At 63.1% G+C, this 17,498-nt stretch overlaps 1 protein-coding gene across 1 annotated transcript in view; it reads left to right on the plus strand.

Moving 5' to 3' along the window:
- Positions 1–15,189, plus strand: part of VIL1 (villin 1) — a 36,088-nt gene extending 20,899 nt beyond the window's left edge. Inside the window, exons 6-20 of the mRNA XM_039494682.1 lie at positions 729–839; positions 2,630–2,832; positions 3,986–4,064; positions 4,535–4,633; positions 5,487–5,640; positions 6,194–6,294; positions 6,783–6,920; positions 7,757–7,915; positions 8,783–8,962; positions 9,274–9,419; positions 10,346–10,490; positions 11,980–12,168; positions 12,930–12,998; positions 13,497–13,631; positions 14,992–15,189. Of these exons, the coding sequence (XP_039350616.1) occupies positions 729–839; positions 2,630–2,832; positions 3,986–4,064; positions 4,535–4,633; positions 5,487–5,640; positions 6,194–6,294; positions 6,783–6,920; positions 7,757–7,915; positions 8,783–8,962; positions 9,274–9,419; positions 10,346–10,490; positions 11,980–12,168; positions 12,930–12,998; positions 13,497–13,631; positions 14,992–15,105 (2,022 nt within the window). The 3' untranslated portion in view covers positions 15,106–15,189. The remainder of the gene's footprint in view (positions 1–728; positions 840–2,629; positions 2,833–3,985; positions 4,065–4,534; positions 4,634–5,486; positions 5,641–6,193; positions 6,295–6,782; positions 6,921–7,756; positions 7,916–8,782; positions 8,963–9,273; positions 9,420–10,345; positions 10,491–11,979; positions 12,169–12,929; positions 12,999–13,496; positions 13,632–14,991) is intronic.
- Positions 15,190–17,498: the final 2,309 nt, after the last annotated feature.

Consider the following 17,498-nt stretch of genomic DNA (forward strand, 5'->3'; position numbering starts at 1 on the left):
TGCACTGAGCCGCTGTGCGTCATTAGCAACCACGCCCCACCCCAGAGGTGGCCGCATTTCAGCACGGGGCAGGTAATCCCTGAACAGCATTGCTGTGTGTCTGTTGGAGGGCTGCCATGCCCCACCCCAGAGGTGGCCGCATTTCAGCACGGGGCAGGTAATCCCTGTACAGCGTTGCTGTGTGTTGGACGGCTGCCATGCCCCACCCCAGAGGTGGCCGCATTTCAGTACGGGGCAGGTAATCCCTGAACGGCATTGCTGTGTGTCTGTTGGACGGCTGCCACGCCCCACCCCAGAGGTGGCCGCATTTCAGCACGGGGCAGGTAATCCCTGCGCAGCGTTGCTGTTTGTCTGTTGGAGGGCTGCCATGCTCCACCCTAGAGGCAGCTGCATTTTATTATGGGGGAACCTGTGGCCATAATGCAAATGAGGCTAATGACATTCAGTGTAATGTGGGAGCTGAGGCCGGAGGGGGTCATGTCAGGGTGAGCCTGCTCAGGAGCTCCTAGGCACTGGGACAGGGTGTATGAAATGCAGCCTTCTGCAGGACGACTCAGAATTGCATCGCTGTGTGTCATAGGCCCTGTACTGCTGCCAGCTGGTGGGGATTCCCCTTTAACTCCCATCCCAGGGAGAACCCTTTAGCGCTAGGGAACCCAGGAGTCCTGCCCCCAGCCCTGTGCTTCACCCCCTTGCTCCCCCACTGACCCGGCTGCCTTCGCCTGCAGGTGGAGATGAGCTGGAACAGTTTCAACCAGGGGGACGTTTTCCTGCTGGACCTGGGCAAGCTCATCATCCAGTGGAACGGGCCGGAGAGCAACCGCGCCGAGCGGCTGAAGGTAGCGCGGCAGCGGCCCAGCTCGGAGGGGCCAGACCCCCCCCCCGAGGGTCTCTGTGAGCGCGGGGCAGCCTCTGCTGGGGTGCAGTCGCCCAGCCCCGCTGGCTACTGAGTGAGACCCGGTGGGGACGTGTCCCGCTGGGGGCTCTCCAGGGGCCTCGCCTGCTGTTGCTGTTCACTCGGCCCCGATCCTTCCCCGGGAGCCCTGCTGCCCCCCCACCCCGCATCCCTGCAGTGTTCGGGGCTCAGCCCCTCATCTCTGCTCGCACCTGAGGGAGCGGGACCCAGACACCCCCTCCGCAGGGGAAGAAGCTGGGATGGGACATGGATCAGCTGTCCCAGGTCCCCTAGGCATGGTGGGGGAGCCCAAATGGGTTGGTGCCCCCAAGTCAGCCCTGCTCCAAGAGAGGGGGTCTCCCCTATGGCAGCTCTGGTGCCCCTCACTCCTGACCTGCAGCCCCCTGCTAGCCCAGCCCTGCCCCCTGCAGCTCTGCCAGTGCCCCTCACTCCCAACCCGCAGCCCCTGCTAGCCCAGCCCTGGGCTCCACCTCCCACAGCTCTGCCGGTGCCCCTCACTCCCGACCCGCAGCCCCTGCTAGCCCAGCCCTGGGCTCCCCCCAGCTCTGCCGGTGCCCCTCAATCCCGACCCGCAGCCCCTGCTCCCAGCCCTGCCCCCCGCAGCTCCGCCGGTGCCCCTCACTCCCGACCCGCAGCCCCTGTCACGGAGTGGGGGGGAGTCCGGCCCTGCACCCCTCTTCCTGGGACTCCCAGTGACTCTCAGCCAGCCAGTAACACAGAAGGTTTATTGGACAACAGGAGCACAGGATACAGCAGGGCTCGTGTTCAGCGCCAGGACCCCTTAATCTGGCCTTTCTGGGGGTTCAGGGTGTCTGGATTCCAGCACAGGTTCCCCTGTAAACCCACCACCCAGCTCCCAAACCGAAAACTGACCCAACCCTCCCCCTCAGCTCTTTTCCTTTGTCCAGCTCCTGGGCAGAGGTATCACCTCCCCTCCCCCAGGCCTAGCTCATGTTACAGTCTGAATACCTGCCTCTCACCTAAAATCCTCCCTGGCTCTCCCATCCCCCACATAGACAGTCCCTGCTCCTTACTCCACCACAGCCCCCTGCTAGCCCAGCCCTGGGCTCCCCCGATAGCTCTGCTGGTGCCCCTCACTCCTGACCTGCAGCCCCTGCTAGTCCAGCCCGGCCCTGGGCTCCCCCCCACCAGTTCTGCTGGTTCCCCTCACTGCTGACCCACAGCCCCTGCTAGCTCAGTCCTGGGCTCCCCCGATAGCTCTGCCGGTGCCCCTCACTCCCAACCCGCAGCCCCTGCTAGCCCAGCACTGGGATCCCCCCCCAGCTCTGCCGGTGCCCCTCACTCCCGACCCGCAGCCCCTGCTAGCCCAGCCCTGGGCTCCTTCCACAGCTCCACCAGTGCCCCTCACTCCTGACCTGCAGCCCCCTGCTAGCTCAGTCCTGGGCTCCCCCGATGCCCCTCACTCCCAACCCGCAGCCCCTGTATTATTCCATAAATCAGTTGCCCTGTGGCTGCTGCCCAGCCCAGGTTGCTCTCCCACGCAGCCCCCTGGCTTGTTTTATAATAATAATTGGAGATATAGAACTGGAAGGGACTCAGAGGTCATTGAGCCGAGCCCAGCCCAGCCCCCTGCCTTCACTAGCAGGACCAGCTACTGGTTTTTGCCCCAGATCCCCCTCAAGGATTGAACTCACACCCCTGGGTTCAAGAGGCCAATGCTCAAACCACTGAGCTCTCCCTCCCCCAATGCAGGCCATGAACCTGGCCAAGGACATCCGGGACCGCGAGCGGGGGGGACGTGCCCAGGTGGCTGTGGTAGATGGCGAGGACGAGGCGACCACCCCGGGGCTGATGAAGATTCTCACCCATGTGCTGGGGGACCGGAGGGAGATCAAGCCGGCCATTCCCGACACCGTGGTGGACCAGAAGCTGAAAACCCTTCTCAAGCTCTACCAGTAAGTCACCCGGGGGAGGGGCCAACACGCAGCGCGTGGGGTGAAGGAAGCTGTCAGCCCCGTGGGGAGAGGAGACCCCTGCACAAATGGGCCTTGTGTGGTCTCCCCCCAGGACTCTCCCATGCCCTGGCACACCCACTACATCTCATCTGAGGCTAAAAAGGGCTTCAGGACCATCAATCCACCCCCCAAAGCACTAGCTGTATAGCAGCTTCCTGCAGCAGTGAGTTCCACCAGTCAATTGCAATGTATTTCCCTTCTCTGTTCTCCCTATTACCTTCCACATGCCCTGTAGCGTCCCCTGGTGCTTGCATCATGAAATACTCCTCCTACAGAGACAGCAAGAACAGCTACGGAGCAGAACCCCGCCGGGGCTAGTCAGAGGGTGTCAGGTGAAGTCAGTTTTAAGGTCAATAGCAGCTGGCTTTGCTCTCTGGAGAGCTGTGGCTACGCTTAAATGTCTCCGGCTGTAGCTGCCGTGAGAGGTTTTTAGGCGTGAGCTCAGGAACCAGCCTGTCTCTGACGTGTTCCTGTTTCACAGTCACCGTTTTCGGCCAACGTGCTCACAATTCCCACAAAACGTTGGTCTCCCCTGGTTCTGGAATTCTCTGGTGGATCCTCTGCTCTTTCGTGATCCGCGTTCCTCTGAGGTGGAAAACGTGCATCAGACAGAGTCAGGTTCCTCTCAGCGTCATGCGGGAAGCCCAGGGAGTTAGAGATCTGCTCTGCCTGCAGAAATGAAAGGCGATTCCCGGCACAGCACCAGGGGAGTCTGCAATGTGAAATCGTACTTCCACGCTGCCCACCGTGAGGGGTTGGCTCTGGGGCACGGTGACGAGATTCTGCCACCTTTGTTGCTTTCTCTGTTCCTTTTGGTTGCAACCTTCGTGGCTGTTTTCCTTGTGTTTGTCTCCTGTTTACTCCTGACGCCATGTCATGTACCTCCGTAGCTTGCGCAGATACCCAGCTGCCCTGTGTTCACCATCACATCTTTTAAGACTGGCCCGGTATTTCGCACGTAGCGCCACCGAGTGGCTGAATTGTGCAATCCAGTTTAGCAGCCGAGTGGGCAGCTTTTAAAGGTCCAGGGCCCTGCGTCCCCTGCTCCGTGCGGGGCCAGGGCTGAGCTGGGCTCGTGTCTGGTTTCTCGCAGTGTCTCCGATGCTGACGGGAACCTGGTGATCCAAGAGGTCGCCACTCGCCCCCTGACCCAAGACCTGCTGCAGCACGAGGTACGTGGCCCGGGGGAGGCTCCCGCGGGGTTTCCTCTGACGCCCCTCGGAGCTCCTGGGGCTGGGCACAGGCAGACGGTGCCCTGGACGGGGGTCGCGCCGCAGCAGACCCATGAGCAGGGCACAGCGTGGGAGGGACGGCTCATCGGCCTGTGTCCCCCCCCCATCGGCTGACATCACCTCACTGATCTCCGGCCTGGCCCCCGCTGCCTGGTCCCTCCAGCCCTCCCATCACGCCAGAATCTGACCCCAGATACCGCAAGGAGGCGGGGCCGAGGGGCTGGGAAGGCTTTCTCCCTCCGGCAGTGCCGCGTGCCCAGGGCGACCCGCTGGGAGCTGAGCCAGCAGAGGGGACCCCTGGCTGTGGGATCCGGACCCACTGAGCCCCCCAGGAGGCAGGGCAGGGCAGTGCAGCCATTGCTGGTGGTCACAGGGGGCTCCAGTCTGACCCCTCTCCCCCGGCCCCCCAGGACTGCTACATTCTCGACCAGGGCGGCCTGACCATCTACGTCTGGAAAGGCAGGAAGTCCACCAAGGAGGAGAAGCAGCAGGCCATGAACAGAGCCCTGGTGAGTGGGGGGGCTGGGGCTGGACCCGCAGCGGCTGGGAGGGGGAGATGCCCTGTGCCCCGTTCCCAGCCCCCGCAGGTCCCCGGGTGGGTGGGGGCCGCATGTGCCCAGGTGTGACCTCATGGCCCCCCCACCCCGGTCTGTCAGCCCTGTGGACATTAACCCCTGGGGGTCTGGACAGCTCCTGTGCTGTGGATACCGGCTGGGAAACCCCCGCGGGGATGCGGCGCCCCCTAGAGGCGATTCTCACCGAGCTGCGTCAGCCCTGGGGGTTGGGTGGGGCCCCGAGCTGCCCGCCTGGGCCCTGCCTCTCCTTGCTCCACTGTCACACCCGCTGTAAGGGCCTTGCTGTCAGCGGAGTCACTCCCGATTGGCAGCAGCACGGGCCACAGGCCCCCAGAGCTCTGCGCCACCCGCAGTGCGACAGAGCCTGGTGTTGCACGGACACACGCACGGATTCCCTGGCACACCATGGACATTGCACACACAGACCCCCCTCACATGCACACACTGATCCTCACACACCCGTGTGCACACACACAGATTCCCTGGCACACCATGGACACTGCACACACTGATCCTCTCACACACGCGCGCACACACACACACACACACCCTGCTTTGTACCTGCCGGCACGGAGACCTGGGTGGAGACCCAGGAGCATTTTGGGGGGGCTGTTAAAAGGCTGCCCCCCACCAGGGCGAGGCGCCACCCTCCCTGCAGGGCCCCAGCCTCTCCGATCGCCCAGTGCAGCGCTGGCCTGGCGGTGACGTCGCCGGCTGGACGAGGGGCTGGACCCGGGACGCCCCCTCTCTGCTCCCCCCCCCGCCCACCGGGCGCTGTCTCTTGCAGGGCTTCATCAAAGCCAAGAACTACCCGCCCAGCACCCGCGTGCAGACCGAGAACGACGGGGCCGAGTCGGCCATGTTCAAGCAGCTCTTCCAGAAATGGACCGTCAGCAACCAGACTAGCGGCCTGGGCAAGACCCACAGCCTGGGCAAAGTGGGTAAGGGCCGTGGGCCGGGCACCGTGGGCCGGGCACCGTGGGGCTGGGGCACCGTGGGGCTGGGGCCGGGCACCGTGGGGCTGGGGCACTGTGGGGCTGGGCCGGGCACCGTGGGGCTGGGCACCGTGGGGCTGGGCACTGTGGGGCTGGGGCTGGGCACTGTGGGGCTGGGCACCATGGGGCTGGGGCCGGGCACGGTGGGGCGGGGCCCGGTGGGGGTGGGGCACCGGGGGGCCAGGGGCTGGGCACCGTGGGGCTGGGGCACCGTGGGGCTGGGGCTGGGCACCGTGGGCCAGGCACCGTGGGGCTGGGGCCGGGCACCGTGGGGCTGGGGCCGGGCACCGTGGGCCGGGCACTGTGGGACCGGGGGCTGGGCACCATGGGGCTGGGGCTGGACACCGGGGGGCTGGGGGCCGGGGGGTGGGGCCCGAGGAAGGGTCCTGTGGCGGCCTGCGGAGGGGGGCGGAGCTCAGCTTTGGGGGGGGCTGGGAGCGGACTGGTCAGCCGGGCGCGTGCCCCTCCCCCAGCCTCAGTGCCCGTCTTTCTCCCCCAGCCAAAGTGGAGCAGGTGAAGTTCGACGCCACCACCCTGCACGCCAAGCCCGAGGTGGCCGCGCAGCAGAAGATGGTGGACGACGGCTCCGGGGAGGTCGAGGTAAAGGCCGGGCCCCCAGCAGGGATCGAACCGGGGGCCCAGCGGGCTCCGGAGCTGGGCCTGTCACAGCCCTGGCTCCCGTGTGGCTCAGCACAGAGGGGGACACGGCCCCCCCACCTGCTGGGTACATGGGCTCCCCCGTGTGACCAGGGGGCCCCTCGCTGTCATGTGGGCGTGGACGGGGTCAGCCGAGCGAGGGGCCGTGGGGCCCTGCTGAAGTCCACACTAGCCAGCGTGCGGCAGGAGGCTCACGGCCCCAGCCCAGCTCCAGGACGGGGCACCCGCGGCCCGTCGCTAGCAGGCCTGGCTGGCGTCGCTGGCACGGAGCAGGGCACGCGCCATGGGCCCTCTGCCCAGACTGGCGCATCCTCCAGGTGTCACATGGAGACCGAGACCTCGGCCCTCCGGATCCCTTTACCTCTGCCAGCGCTGCTGGGGGGTGGGGGTGGTAGGGGCCAGCCCCCGGCTCATCCCCGGCTCCCCGGCAGGTCTGGCGCATTGAGGACCTGGAGCTGGCGCCGGTGGAGAAGCGCTGGCTGGGCCATTTCTACGGCGGCGACTGTTACCTCATCCTGTACACGTACCTCGTCAACAACAAGCAGCACTACATCATCTACATCTGGCAGGTGCGTGGGCCCCCCGCTGCCCCGGCCTGCTGCGGGGAGCCCGTCTCTGATGGGCTCAGGGCCTGGGTCATCCCGGACCCCCCGGCCGAGATCCCAGCTCCAGCCGGGGCCAGGCCCAGCAGGCGTGGGCTGATCTCCCCCCGCACGAATCCCGTCCCGTCTGTACCAGGCAGAGAGCGGCTCTCGCTCGGGCGCCAGGTGTTGATTTCAGGGAGATGAAGTCGTCCCTGACCAGGCTACGTCTGCGTGTCCTTGTTACCCGCAGACGTGCCCAGGCGCAATTCTTGTCATCAGCGCCATCCTGTGGCAGAGAGTCCCGCAGGCCGATCACGCGCTGGGTGCACACACCTTGCCTTAGCTTGGAATTTGCCCCGTTTCAGTCTCATGTAACGTCTCCTTGACCCCGGGCCAGAGCCGACGCACCCTGGGCCAGCCGCTCTCCAGTCGCCGCGTGGCATCCCAGAGCAGGGGGGCGGCAGTGAGGTCACAACCCGGGGGGGGGGCCCTCTACCCACGATTCTCTGCGCCCTCAGGGACGGTCAGTTAATGGCAGCCAATGGCCACTCTGGGCTGGTTTGCAATTCCATGTCCCACTCAGACCCTAACCTGCCCATTAATTCGCTGAGGGGCGGCTCTTTGCCGTCATCGTTATGTCCCAGATGGGGAAACTGAGGCCCGGTGAGGGGCTCCCCTGACTTTTGTGGTCGTGTGACTCGCCCTGTGCTGGGTCGGTGTCGGCGCTGGGGTTGGCGCGCCGGAGCGCCTGCGGCTGGCGGTGCTAGGGGTTGCGTGGCTCTGCTCTGAGCCCCTCTCCTCCGTCCCTCGCCCCTCCCTAGGGCCGCCACGCCAGCAAGGACGAGATCACCGCCTCGGCCTACCAGGCCGTCACCCTGGACCAGCAGTACAACAACGCGGCCGTGCAGGTGCGGGTGCCGATGGGCAAGGAGCCCGCCCACCTCATGGCCATCTTCAGGGGCAAGATGGTGGTGTACGCGGTGAGTGCCGGGATGGGGGCCTGCCGCTCCGCCAGTGCCAGCCCAGGGCCCGCTGGCAAAGTGCCATGACCTGTGCCCGCCAGCGCAGCGTCCTGGCCTGTGACCCCAGGGCTGCTGCGGGGGAGTGGGGCTAGGCTGGTCCATTGGACGATACGACTGGCCACTAGATCTGCTCCCAGCCTGCCGGTGCGGAGTTAACCAGCTCTGACGGGAGGCCGCGGGCCCAGCTGATTGGTCGGTGGGCCCATGACACCCCAGGGCAGAGAGCTCGCTTGGGCCAGCGGGGCCAGTAACAGACGGTGCTGCAATCGTGGTTCTGCAGCAGGCGCTGGGGCCGCGCCGGGCACCGCCCGCCTGCCCGCAATAGCCAGCGGCCGGGGCCGCGCCGGGCACCGCCCTCCTGCCCGCAATAGCCAGCCACTGGGTGACAGCTCAGCTCCCCGCCAGCCACGGAACAGAGGCCCGGGCAAGTGGGGGCCTGGGCGGTGTTATCCCCTTGGTGCCAAAGGGGAAACCGAGGCATGGGGAGAAAGCACTCGCTTGAGGCTGCCCTGCAAACCAGGGGGCAGAGGCGAGGCAAACCCCCAGCATCGGGCACTGGCTGGCAGGTGAGATGAAAATGAGCAAGGATGAAATGCTTGGGATGAAATGAGCTTGGGATGAAATGAGCAAGCTGAGCTGTGGGGCTGGAGCAGGGGCAGGCTCCCCCAGGCTGCTCCGGCCGACCCATGAGCTGCATTCAGGGGTGACGAAGGGGCTCCCAGCCATAGCTCCATGCTATAGAAGACGCCGTCACGGGCACGGGGTGAGGGTGGAGGCCGGTTTGACGTCTTCTCTCCTCCCCCCTCCCCCGGTGCTGTTCCCTAGGGCGGCACCTCGCGGGCTGGCAACACGGAGCCGGTGCCGTCCACCCGCCTCTTCCACGTGCACGGCACCAACGAATACAACACCAAGGCCTTCGAGGTGCCCCCGCGCGCCTCCTCCCTCAACTCCAACGACGTCTTCGTGCTGAAGACGCAGGCCTGCTGCTACCTCTGGTACGGGAAGGTGGGTATGGTGCTCGGGAGCCTCTGGCTGGGGGGACGCGGGGGCCACAGCCGGAGAACCTGAGCCAGCGGCGAGGTCCTTGGGGCAGAGAAGTCTCCCTGGCCTGGGGGAGGCCGGGAACCACTCCCAGACCCCTGGCTGCTCCCTGCTGCCCTCCGGCCTCCTCCCACCGGGATCCCGTCTCGCTCCCCTGCCAGCGGGGAGGGTGGCGCTGAGGATGGCTGGACCCATGGCAGGTTCTCGGCGCTGCAATGGGAGGCCGCGCGGCCCCTCCGGGGGGTCCTGACCGATCGCGCTCTGGGTCCCCGCAGGGCTGCAGCGGGGACGAGCGGGAGATGGCGAAGTCCGTGGCTGACCTCATCGCCAAAACCGAGAAGCTGGTGATAGCCGAGGGCCAGGAGCCGGACAACTTCTGGGTGGCCCTGGGAGGGAAATCCCAGTACGCCAACAGCAAGCGGTAAGGAACGCGGGGCCGTCCCCACTGGCAGGTCTCATCCGTGACTCCGCCATCCCCAGCCGGGGTTTCCTGCCCCACGGACGTGGCCCCGATCGTTCGAAGCCAGTCGGTGGCAGAATCCACTTCACGTCGCTTTCCAGGTGGTGGAGGGCAGAGCTCTGGGGAGGGGTCAGGCTGTATTAGGGTTAGTGCTCGAGACACTGTATTGTAGCAAATTTCAGGAGAACAAGGAGAACGGCCCCTGGCTCGTGTCCAGCTCTTCCCAGCAGCGTCACCAAGGAGGTCGGTATCAGTGTCATCACCCCCGGGTTACAGATGGGGAAACTGAGGCACGGGGCGCTGAAGGCGGAAGCGCGAGTTACTGACCTCACTGAAGCACTAATGAGCAGACGGGGTCGGTCACTGTCCCCGCCCGGAGAGCACCGTGAGCCAGAGGGGAGCGGGGGGTTTGGCCGCGGGCCGGCCATCGCGCTACCTTCTAGGCTAGGGTGGTATCGTCTCAGGTGGCAACTCGTGTTCGTATCTGCCGCGTGCCAGGCCAGTCTCTGGTCTCTCTGGCGCGTCCCGGCCGCCAGGTGTGCCGGACGTAGGGTCGACGTGCGGCAGCCTGTCGTGACATCGCGGCGGGACCGTGTCGGGACCCATCGCTGGGGGGGAGGGTAACGCGAGGCTGTTGCCCCCCAAGGTCAAAGCCAAGGGTGGTGGGGGGGACCTTGAGCCAGAGGAAATAGGATCATGGCCGAAGCCCAATATTCCCCCATCCGAGAAAGCCCCTTGGCCGCCGTTGGGCGCTGGCCCAGGGTAGTTCTCCGGGTGGGCAGCCCCTGCTGACCCCCCAGACCCCGTTTTCCTTGGCAGAAGCAGCTGGAGCCAAAAGCCAGGCTGGGGTCTCTAGGACCTGAGCCTCCTTCCCCCCTTGTTCCCAGACTGCAGGAGGAGACCTTGTCGATAACGCCCCGGCTCTTCGAGTGCTCCAACCAGACCGGCACCTTTGTGGCCACGGAGATCACCGACTTTAACCAGGACGACCTGGAGGATGACGACATCTTCCTGCTGGACACCTGGGACCAGGTAAGGTGGGGGCTGGGGGGGCCCTGGGCTCCGGGTCAGGTTTTACAGGCTGGAGGGAGCTGTAGCCCCACTGTCTCCCCCAGGGAGGTCTGTATTACGGTCCCAGACGAGGGAGCTCTCACGGACTCACAGGTCAGGCCCACGCGTGGCCCCGTGCGGTCTGCGGGGGGGGCCCCTTTCAGTGCGACAGCCCTTCTTGGGGGGCCTCTCTCTCTCGGGGTCAGGCCCCTCCACCTCCCGGAGCTGCACCTCTCTGAGCCTCAGCACGTCTGTCTCTGCCGTGGGCCCCCCAGGGAGTTCACGCGCTCTGCAGCCCCCCAGGCCTCCACCCCCGAAGGGGTTAATGCCCCACCCCCCACCTGGTTCTCTAGCCCGGAGCGACTCTCCCCCAGCGTAACACAGGAGGGTTATTGAGGGTTGAACCCAGCACAGGAAACTCTCCGGGCCTCAGGCCTGGCCTCCCTCAGCCCAGCACATCCCAGTCCCCCTGCAGCCAGGGGGGCTCTGCCTGCTCCCCCTCTCCAGACCTGCAGGGCTGCCCACAGGATGCAGGGGGCCTGGGGCAAAGCAATTTCAGGGGCCCCTTCCATAAAAAAGAAGTTGCAATATTCTAGAATATTCTAGAATACTACAGTCCTGTGGGGGCCCCTGCGGGGCCCGGGGCAAATCGCCCCACTTGCCCCTCCCTCCGGGCGGCCCTGCAGCCCCAGCCCCAGCCCCCCTGCTTCCCAGCTGGGCCCCCGATATCCGGCCCCAGTCCCCCGATATCCCCGGCCCCAGGCCCCCTCTGTCCATTGGCTTCTCTCCAGGTAAACAGGGTCGTAAACAGGCAGGCCTGGGTCTCCTCTCAGCCTCCTCTGGCCGGAACCGGCTGGTCAGGGCACCGGGTCCTCTCCCCGCAGCCCATTGTCCTCCCACTGGCCAGAACCGGCTGCGACTCCTGAGCTGCGTCTCTGGGTCACCAGGTCACCAGTCGCTGGGGTCTCCATCCTCCAGGCCATCGGCTGGGGTCCCAAGTCCCCTCTCCGGTCCTGTGTCCAACGAACTCCATCTCCCCTCCCCTCGTTACACCAGTGACACCCGGGGACACTGAGTCCCACCCCCCACCCCCCACATGCAAGCCCTGGAAAACACGGAAAAACCAAGAAAACCCCCCACTTCGTCACATCCGAGAGATGAATCTCCCCCACAACCACGCAGCAAGTCACTGGAGAGCCAGGCTTAGAACTGGGAATCTACTGACCCCTCGCATGGGCTGCCCAAAGTCCCGGGGTGAGGCTGCAGCAAGCCAGGCCTCAGCCCAGAATTCCTGGGTCCTGGTCCTGCTTTCAGCCCCAGGTCCGTCCGTCCATCCCTCCTCTCCCGGAAGGGACCAAGCGCCAGGGAACGCGATCCTGCACTGGCCAGGGGCTTTCCCACGTTAGCGGCTGGCGAGGGGGCGTTGCGGCAAGCGGCTGGCGCTGGCACGGAGAGGCTGTTTCTCGCACAGGTGTTCTTCTGGATTGGGGAGTGCGCCAACGAGACGGAGAAGGCGGCGGCGGCCGTGATGGCGCAGGAGTACCTGAAAACTCACCCCAGCAGGCGCGACCCCGACACGCCCATCATCGTGGTGAAACAAGGCTACGAGCCCCCGACTTTCACAGGCTGGTTCCTGGCCTGGGACCCCCTGAAGTGGAGCGTGAGTGGCTGTGCAGGGGGTTCCCCATTTCCCCTGGCCCTGGCAGGAGCCGTGGGCGCAGGCAGGGCACCGCGGGGCATAAAGGCTACTTCACCCTTCAGATTAAACAGCCTGGGCAACCAGAGACTAACTGGGTAGCCCTGATACCCTCTTAATCTACAGGCCGGGGGTGGGGGGAGCCTCTCCCCAGGGAGCTCTTGGGCAGATCAGTCTGGGGCCTCTAGCAAGACCCCAGTGAGTGGGGCGGGTGTGTGGCAGAACTGTGGGGCGCAGACACCCATTCCCCAGAACCGGCTAGCCGGCTCCGGCTCCCATTGCCAACTGCCCGAGACGGCCAGTCCCTGGTGCCCGTCACTTAATGATCCCTGGCAGCACAATCCCCGTCCTCCAGCCCAAGGGCCGCCGGGTGCCGCTGACTCCGAGACGCTTCCACCCGGGTCGGCAGCAAACGTCGCTACCCACCAGGTCCCCTTTGGCAGGGCTCCTGCGCCCTGGCGCTCGCCCCCTCTGGTGAGCTACATGCAGAACTGCTGGGGGGGGGCAGACCCAGGGCTGTATGGAGATGGGGCCAGGCCCTGGGACCGAGGCCCAGCCAGGCCCGTCGCAGGGCGAGAGATTTGCAGACTCGTGAACAGAGCGGTTCCGTCCCAGCGCCTGCCCGGCTTGACTTCAGTAACCCAGACGCAGCCGTTCCAAACTCTGCCCTCCCGGCACGCCTGGCTCTGGGCCCTCCCGGCTCAGCTCGTGCGTCTCTCCTGCAGGACAAGAAATCCTACGAGGAGCTGAAAGCTGAGCTGGGGGAGGACAGCGAGTTCAGCCAGCTGACGACTGTGAGTGTCTTGGGGAACGGCAGCCTGAGTGCAGGAGCGCTGGAGCGGGGAACGAGGCGGGGGCCGCTGGTGCTGCGATGCTGTGCACACCCCCCGGCTGTGGCTAGTGAGGGATGCAAAAGCTCCCAGGCTTCCCCCTCCCACACCAGCCGGGAGCCGGCTCAGTCAGGGATCCAAGTGCTTTGCCCACAGCTGGCAGCACAGCTGTCCCCAGGCAGAGACAGTCACAGCCATGGCATACCCTGCCCTACAGAGCTTGCAGTCAGATTTAGGCACCGCCCCAGGCTGAAACCTTCCCCCTGCGGCTGGGTGCGGGGTTCCAGGTCAGCCTAGAGGCGGCAGGAGTCCCTGGGAGGACAAAGGGTGGGGACGGCAGCCATGAGACGCGGTGGGTACGTTGGCGAAGGCTGGCACAGCACGGGGGGGGGGGTACATGTAACAGGGTGGGGGCTTCGCGCAGCAGCCCAGCAATGGCTCCATGTGACTCCCCCACCCCAGGAAATCACAAGCCAAGACGTTTTCACTGCCAACACCACCTTCGGCTCGAGGACCTTCCAGACCTTCCCCCCGGAGTTGCTGGTGAACAAGGCCTTAGATGAACTGCCCGAGGGAGTGGACCCCAGCAGGAAGGAGGTGAGAAGGGAGGAGTGTGTGTGTGTGTACATCAGAGCACGGGTGGCAAAGGGGACTGTGATCCGGCTTCCCTACGTCCTGCAGCCAGTGCTCAAAAGCCGAGCCGAGCCCCTGTGTGTGTGTGTGGGGGGGGGGGGTATCTGCCACAGGGCCAGAGCGGCTGGCACTGAAATCAGGGCGGAAGCAGCAGCTGGCCCTGGCCTGTAGCACAGGTCAGCATTTAGGGTCTGATCCTGCCCCAGGGAGCAAAGAGCAGCTCGTTAGCCAGCCAGCTCCACACAGATCTCAGCTCCGTGGTTAGTGGAGATACGCTGGGGAACAAGGCGTTTAATACCCAGCATGCGAGTTCAAGGGGGACCATGGGTCACCCCCCAGCTCCTCGTTGGGGCTGGAGGAGGGAGGGGCTTAGCTAAGGGGCTGTATTCATTATTTGAGGCCAGTGTCACTCAAGGGTGGGCGGCTCAATGGGGTTAATTTTGTTGTGTGCATTAAATAGTGTCCGAGCACCTAGAGCCGCGGCGTAGAAATGGCCAGCAGGGGGCGCGTGTGTGCACGGCGGTGCCAGCCCCCCGCAGGGCAGTTCAGAGACGCAGAGGGGGGGTTGCCGGTGGGGATTTGGTTCCCTGGCAGGGGTGGGTGTTTCGCCCCCTGCTGGTTGCAGAGGAGCATTAGCTGGCCCAGTAGAATTACCCCAGTGTTAAGCGTCCTTAGGGGCATCCTCAGCGGGAGTTTTAACAGAAGGAAACAATTGGCCTTGTGCCACCGGCTCCGAGCCGGCCTCCTGCCGGCTTCCTCTGGCCCGGGCCGGGGTAGTGGTCAGCTGCAATGGCGCCTACAGAGCCATGAGCCAGCCAGGCTGGAGGAGGGAGCGTGAGCAGTTCTGAATGCCCACACCAGGGCAGTATCCGGAAAGTAGTGACCCGGGCCTGGGCCCGGTGCTGCCTCCAGCTCTGAGCTGCTGCAGTCACTGGAGTGTCTCGGAGCTGGGCCGTGGAAAGGGAGTAACTCGAGCCGATGGCCTGGGTTCCAGTCCCAGAGACCTGCAAAGGTCTAGGAGAATCAGCTGCTTCACTGGTGGCCCACGGCTCCTCCGATGGCTCACGCCTCCCTCAGCTCTTGCCATCTGCATGTCGGCTCCAGAGCCCTCTGCTGGGGGCTGGATACCGGCCTGGAGAGCGACGGCCGCCCAGGGCATTATCCCAGCAGGAGGCCCCCTCGCCCTCCCAAAGCCCCCGGTCTGACTCCTGTCACGATTCCTGCTCCCCAGCAAAGCCAGAGGGCTGGGAGCTCGGCAGGATGGCCCTGGCGGCAGGACCGCAGTTGTCCCCACCACTCATCCTGGCCCCTTTGCCTCCCACAGGAGCACCTGGCCAGTGACGATTTCAACGCGGTCTTCGGCATGGCCCGGCCCGCCTTCGCTGCACTGCCCCTGTGGAAGCAACAGAAGCTCAAGAAGGAAAAGGGCCTCTTCTAGGGCAGAGCAGCAGCAAGATGCAGCCGGAGACGCATCCAGTTCAGTATTTTTACTATGAAGAAAGTAAAATTAAAGTTAATTCAGAGAAGGGAGCTGCGCGCTTGCCCCTGCTTCGGTGCCTGCTAACCATTCCTCCCCCCTGGGATTCTTTGGGCAGGGAAAATACTGATCTCCCACTAGGCCACAATCTTTACTCTCCAAGCTACCCTCCTGGTTGGGTTGGGTTGACAGCTACAGTTCGTGTGCTGGGATCTTGCCTTAGCAAAGTGGTGTGGCAGTGGGTAGGACGGGTGAGTGACCAGGCTCTCCAGTAGCACGGCTCCTTCACCCCGGCTTATTGTGTCTGTTCTCCAACCACCCTCAAGGGAGAAACAAGAATAGAGGTGGGAATCAGAAACCTCTGCCCTGTAATCCCAGCACCACCACCGACCTGCTGTACAGCCGTGGGGACGTCACAGCACATCTCTGCCTCAGTTTTCCCATCTGTAAAGTGGGGGTGCTCACATTCCTTAATCTGTGGTTTGAGGTGCCAAGTAGTACATTGTTAAGTGGTATTAGAATGATCTTCAGTCTTTCTAGATATCAGCTCTTTGCAAAGCTGTTTACATTTTCACACGCACTGGTACCTCACCGCTAAAGATAAAGTATACAAGCCACTGCTGCAGCCTCCATTAGCTGTTACGCCTTCATGAAAAGCATTATGCAAATATTTGTGGGGCTGAGGGTAAAGGTTCCAGCCACGGCAGGGAGTGACATTTTAAAAATCCGTATGCCACACACTTTACTGAAGCACAGCGCAAACTTTAATGACCCTGTCCACGCTCGTCTTATCTGTATTACCATGGCACCTGCAGTGGGCCCCATTGTGCTAGGGGCTGTACAAACACACAGAAAGTCCGCCCCAGGCTAAGGCAGGATACACTTTGTGGGAGCAGGGGTACGCGTCCCCCCAGGGAGTATGCAGAGGTCTCTCCGGGGTACATCAGCTCATCTAGATATATGCCTAGTTTTACAAGAGGCTACATGAAAAGCACTAGCCAAGTCAGTACAAACTACAATTTAATACAGACAGAATGAGCAAGTAAGCAAATTGCCAGTACCAGTGTGGCTGTGACACTTTTGTATCTGATTGTGTCTGCCAGTAGTTTTAAGTGAGGTGAAACTTGGAGTACACAAGACAAATCAGCCTCCTGAAAGGGGGACAGTCGTCTGGAAAGGTTGAGGGCCACTGCCCTAGGGATGCAGGGCCTATTCGCTACAGCAGATGTTGCCAGCTGGATCAGACTTAGCATGGTTTTGTTAATACGATTCCCTCCCACTCAGTACTGAGACTGACAATAAAATGTCCCTTGTGACTTCAATTTGGATTTAGTCTCTGATCTCCGAGGCAAAATGCAAATGCGTTAGCCAGAAAGCTGCACTTGTGAGTGCACTGGCAGAGCTGTGGGTCCACGAAAGCGCAGTGGGAGAAGGGAACGTGGGCTTGCGAGGGGCGTAAGGACTGGAATAGCAGGGATTCTTAACAACCACGGACAGAGCTTGGAGCTGCACAGACTAGACGCTCGTGTCCAAAGCAGCTTACAACTGCAATAAATGCACATCTCAACCGACAGGCAATAGAAGAGCCGACATACGCTCTGCTCCGTGCAGCAGCCAGCACTAGCCATGCTGCTTTCACTAGCACTTAAGGTCACTAAAAAAATGCACAAAATAAAAAGTTACTGAGCATAAGAGTGGCCAGACTGGGTCAGACCAAAGCTCCATCTAGCCCAGTGTCCTGTCTGCTGACAGCGGCCAGTGCCAGGTGCCCCAGAGGGAACGAACAGAACAGGGAATCAAGGGATTCATCCCGTCGCCCATTCCCAGCTTCTGGCAAACAGAGGTAGGGACACCATCCCTGCCCGTCCTGGCTAATAGCCATCGATGGACCTATCCTCCATGAATTTGAACCCTGTTCTAGTCTTGGCCTTCACAACATCCTCTGGCAAGGAGTTCCACAGACTGACTGCGTTGTGTGAAGAAATACTTCCTTTTGTTTTAAACCTGCTACCTATTAATTTCATTGGGTGACCCCTAGTTCGTGTGTTATGAGGAGTAAATAACACGTCCTTATCTACTTTCTTCACACCAGTCATGATTTTATAGACCTGAATCATATCCCCTCCTAGTCGTCTCTTTTCCAAGCTGAACAGTCCCAGTTTTATTAATCTCTCCTCATACGGAAGCCGTTCCAGACCCTTAATCATTTTTGTTGCCCTTTTCTGAACCTTTCCCCGAGTCCAATATCTCTTTTTTGAGATGGGGCAACCACATCTGCGCGCAGTATTCAAGATGTGGGTGTACCATGGATTTATATAAAGACAGTATGATATTTTCTGTCTTATTATCTATCC

The sequence above is a fragment of the Mauremys reevesii genome, linkage group 11 (genome assembly GCF_016161935.1).
Source record: "Mauremys reevesii isolate NIE-2019 linkage group 11, ASM1616193v1, whole genome shotgun sequence".
Classification (NCBI taxonomy): Eukaryota; Metazoa; Chordata; order Testudines; family Geoemydidae; genus Mauremys; species Mauremys reevesii.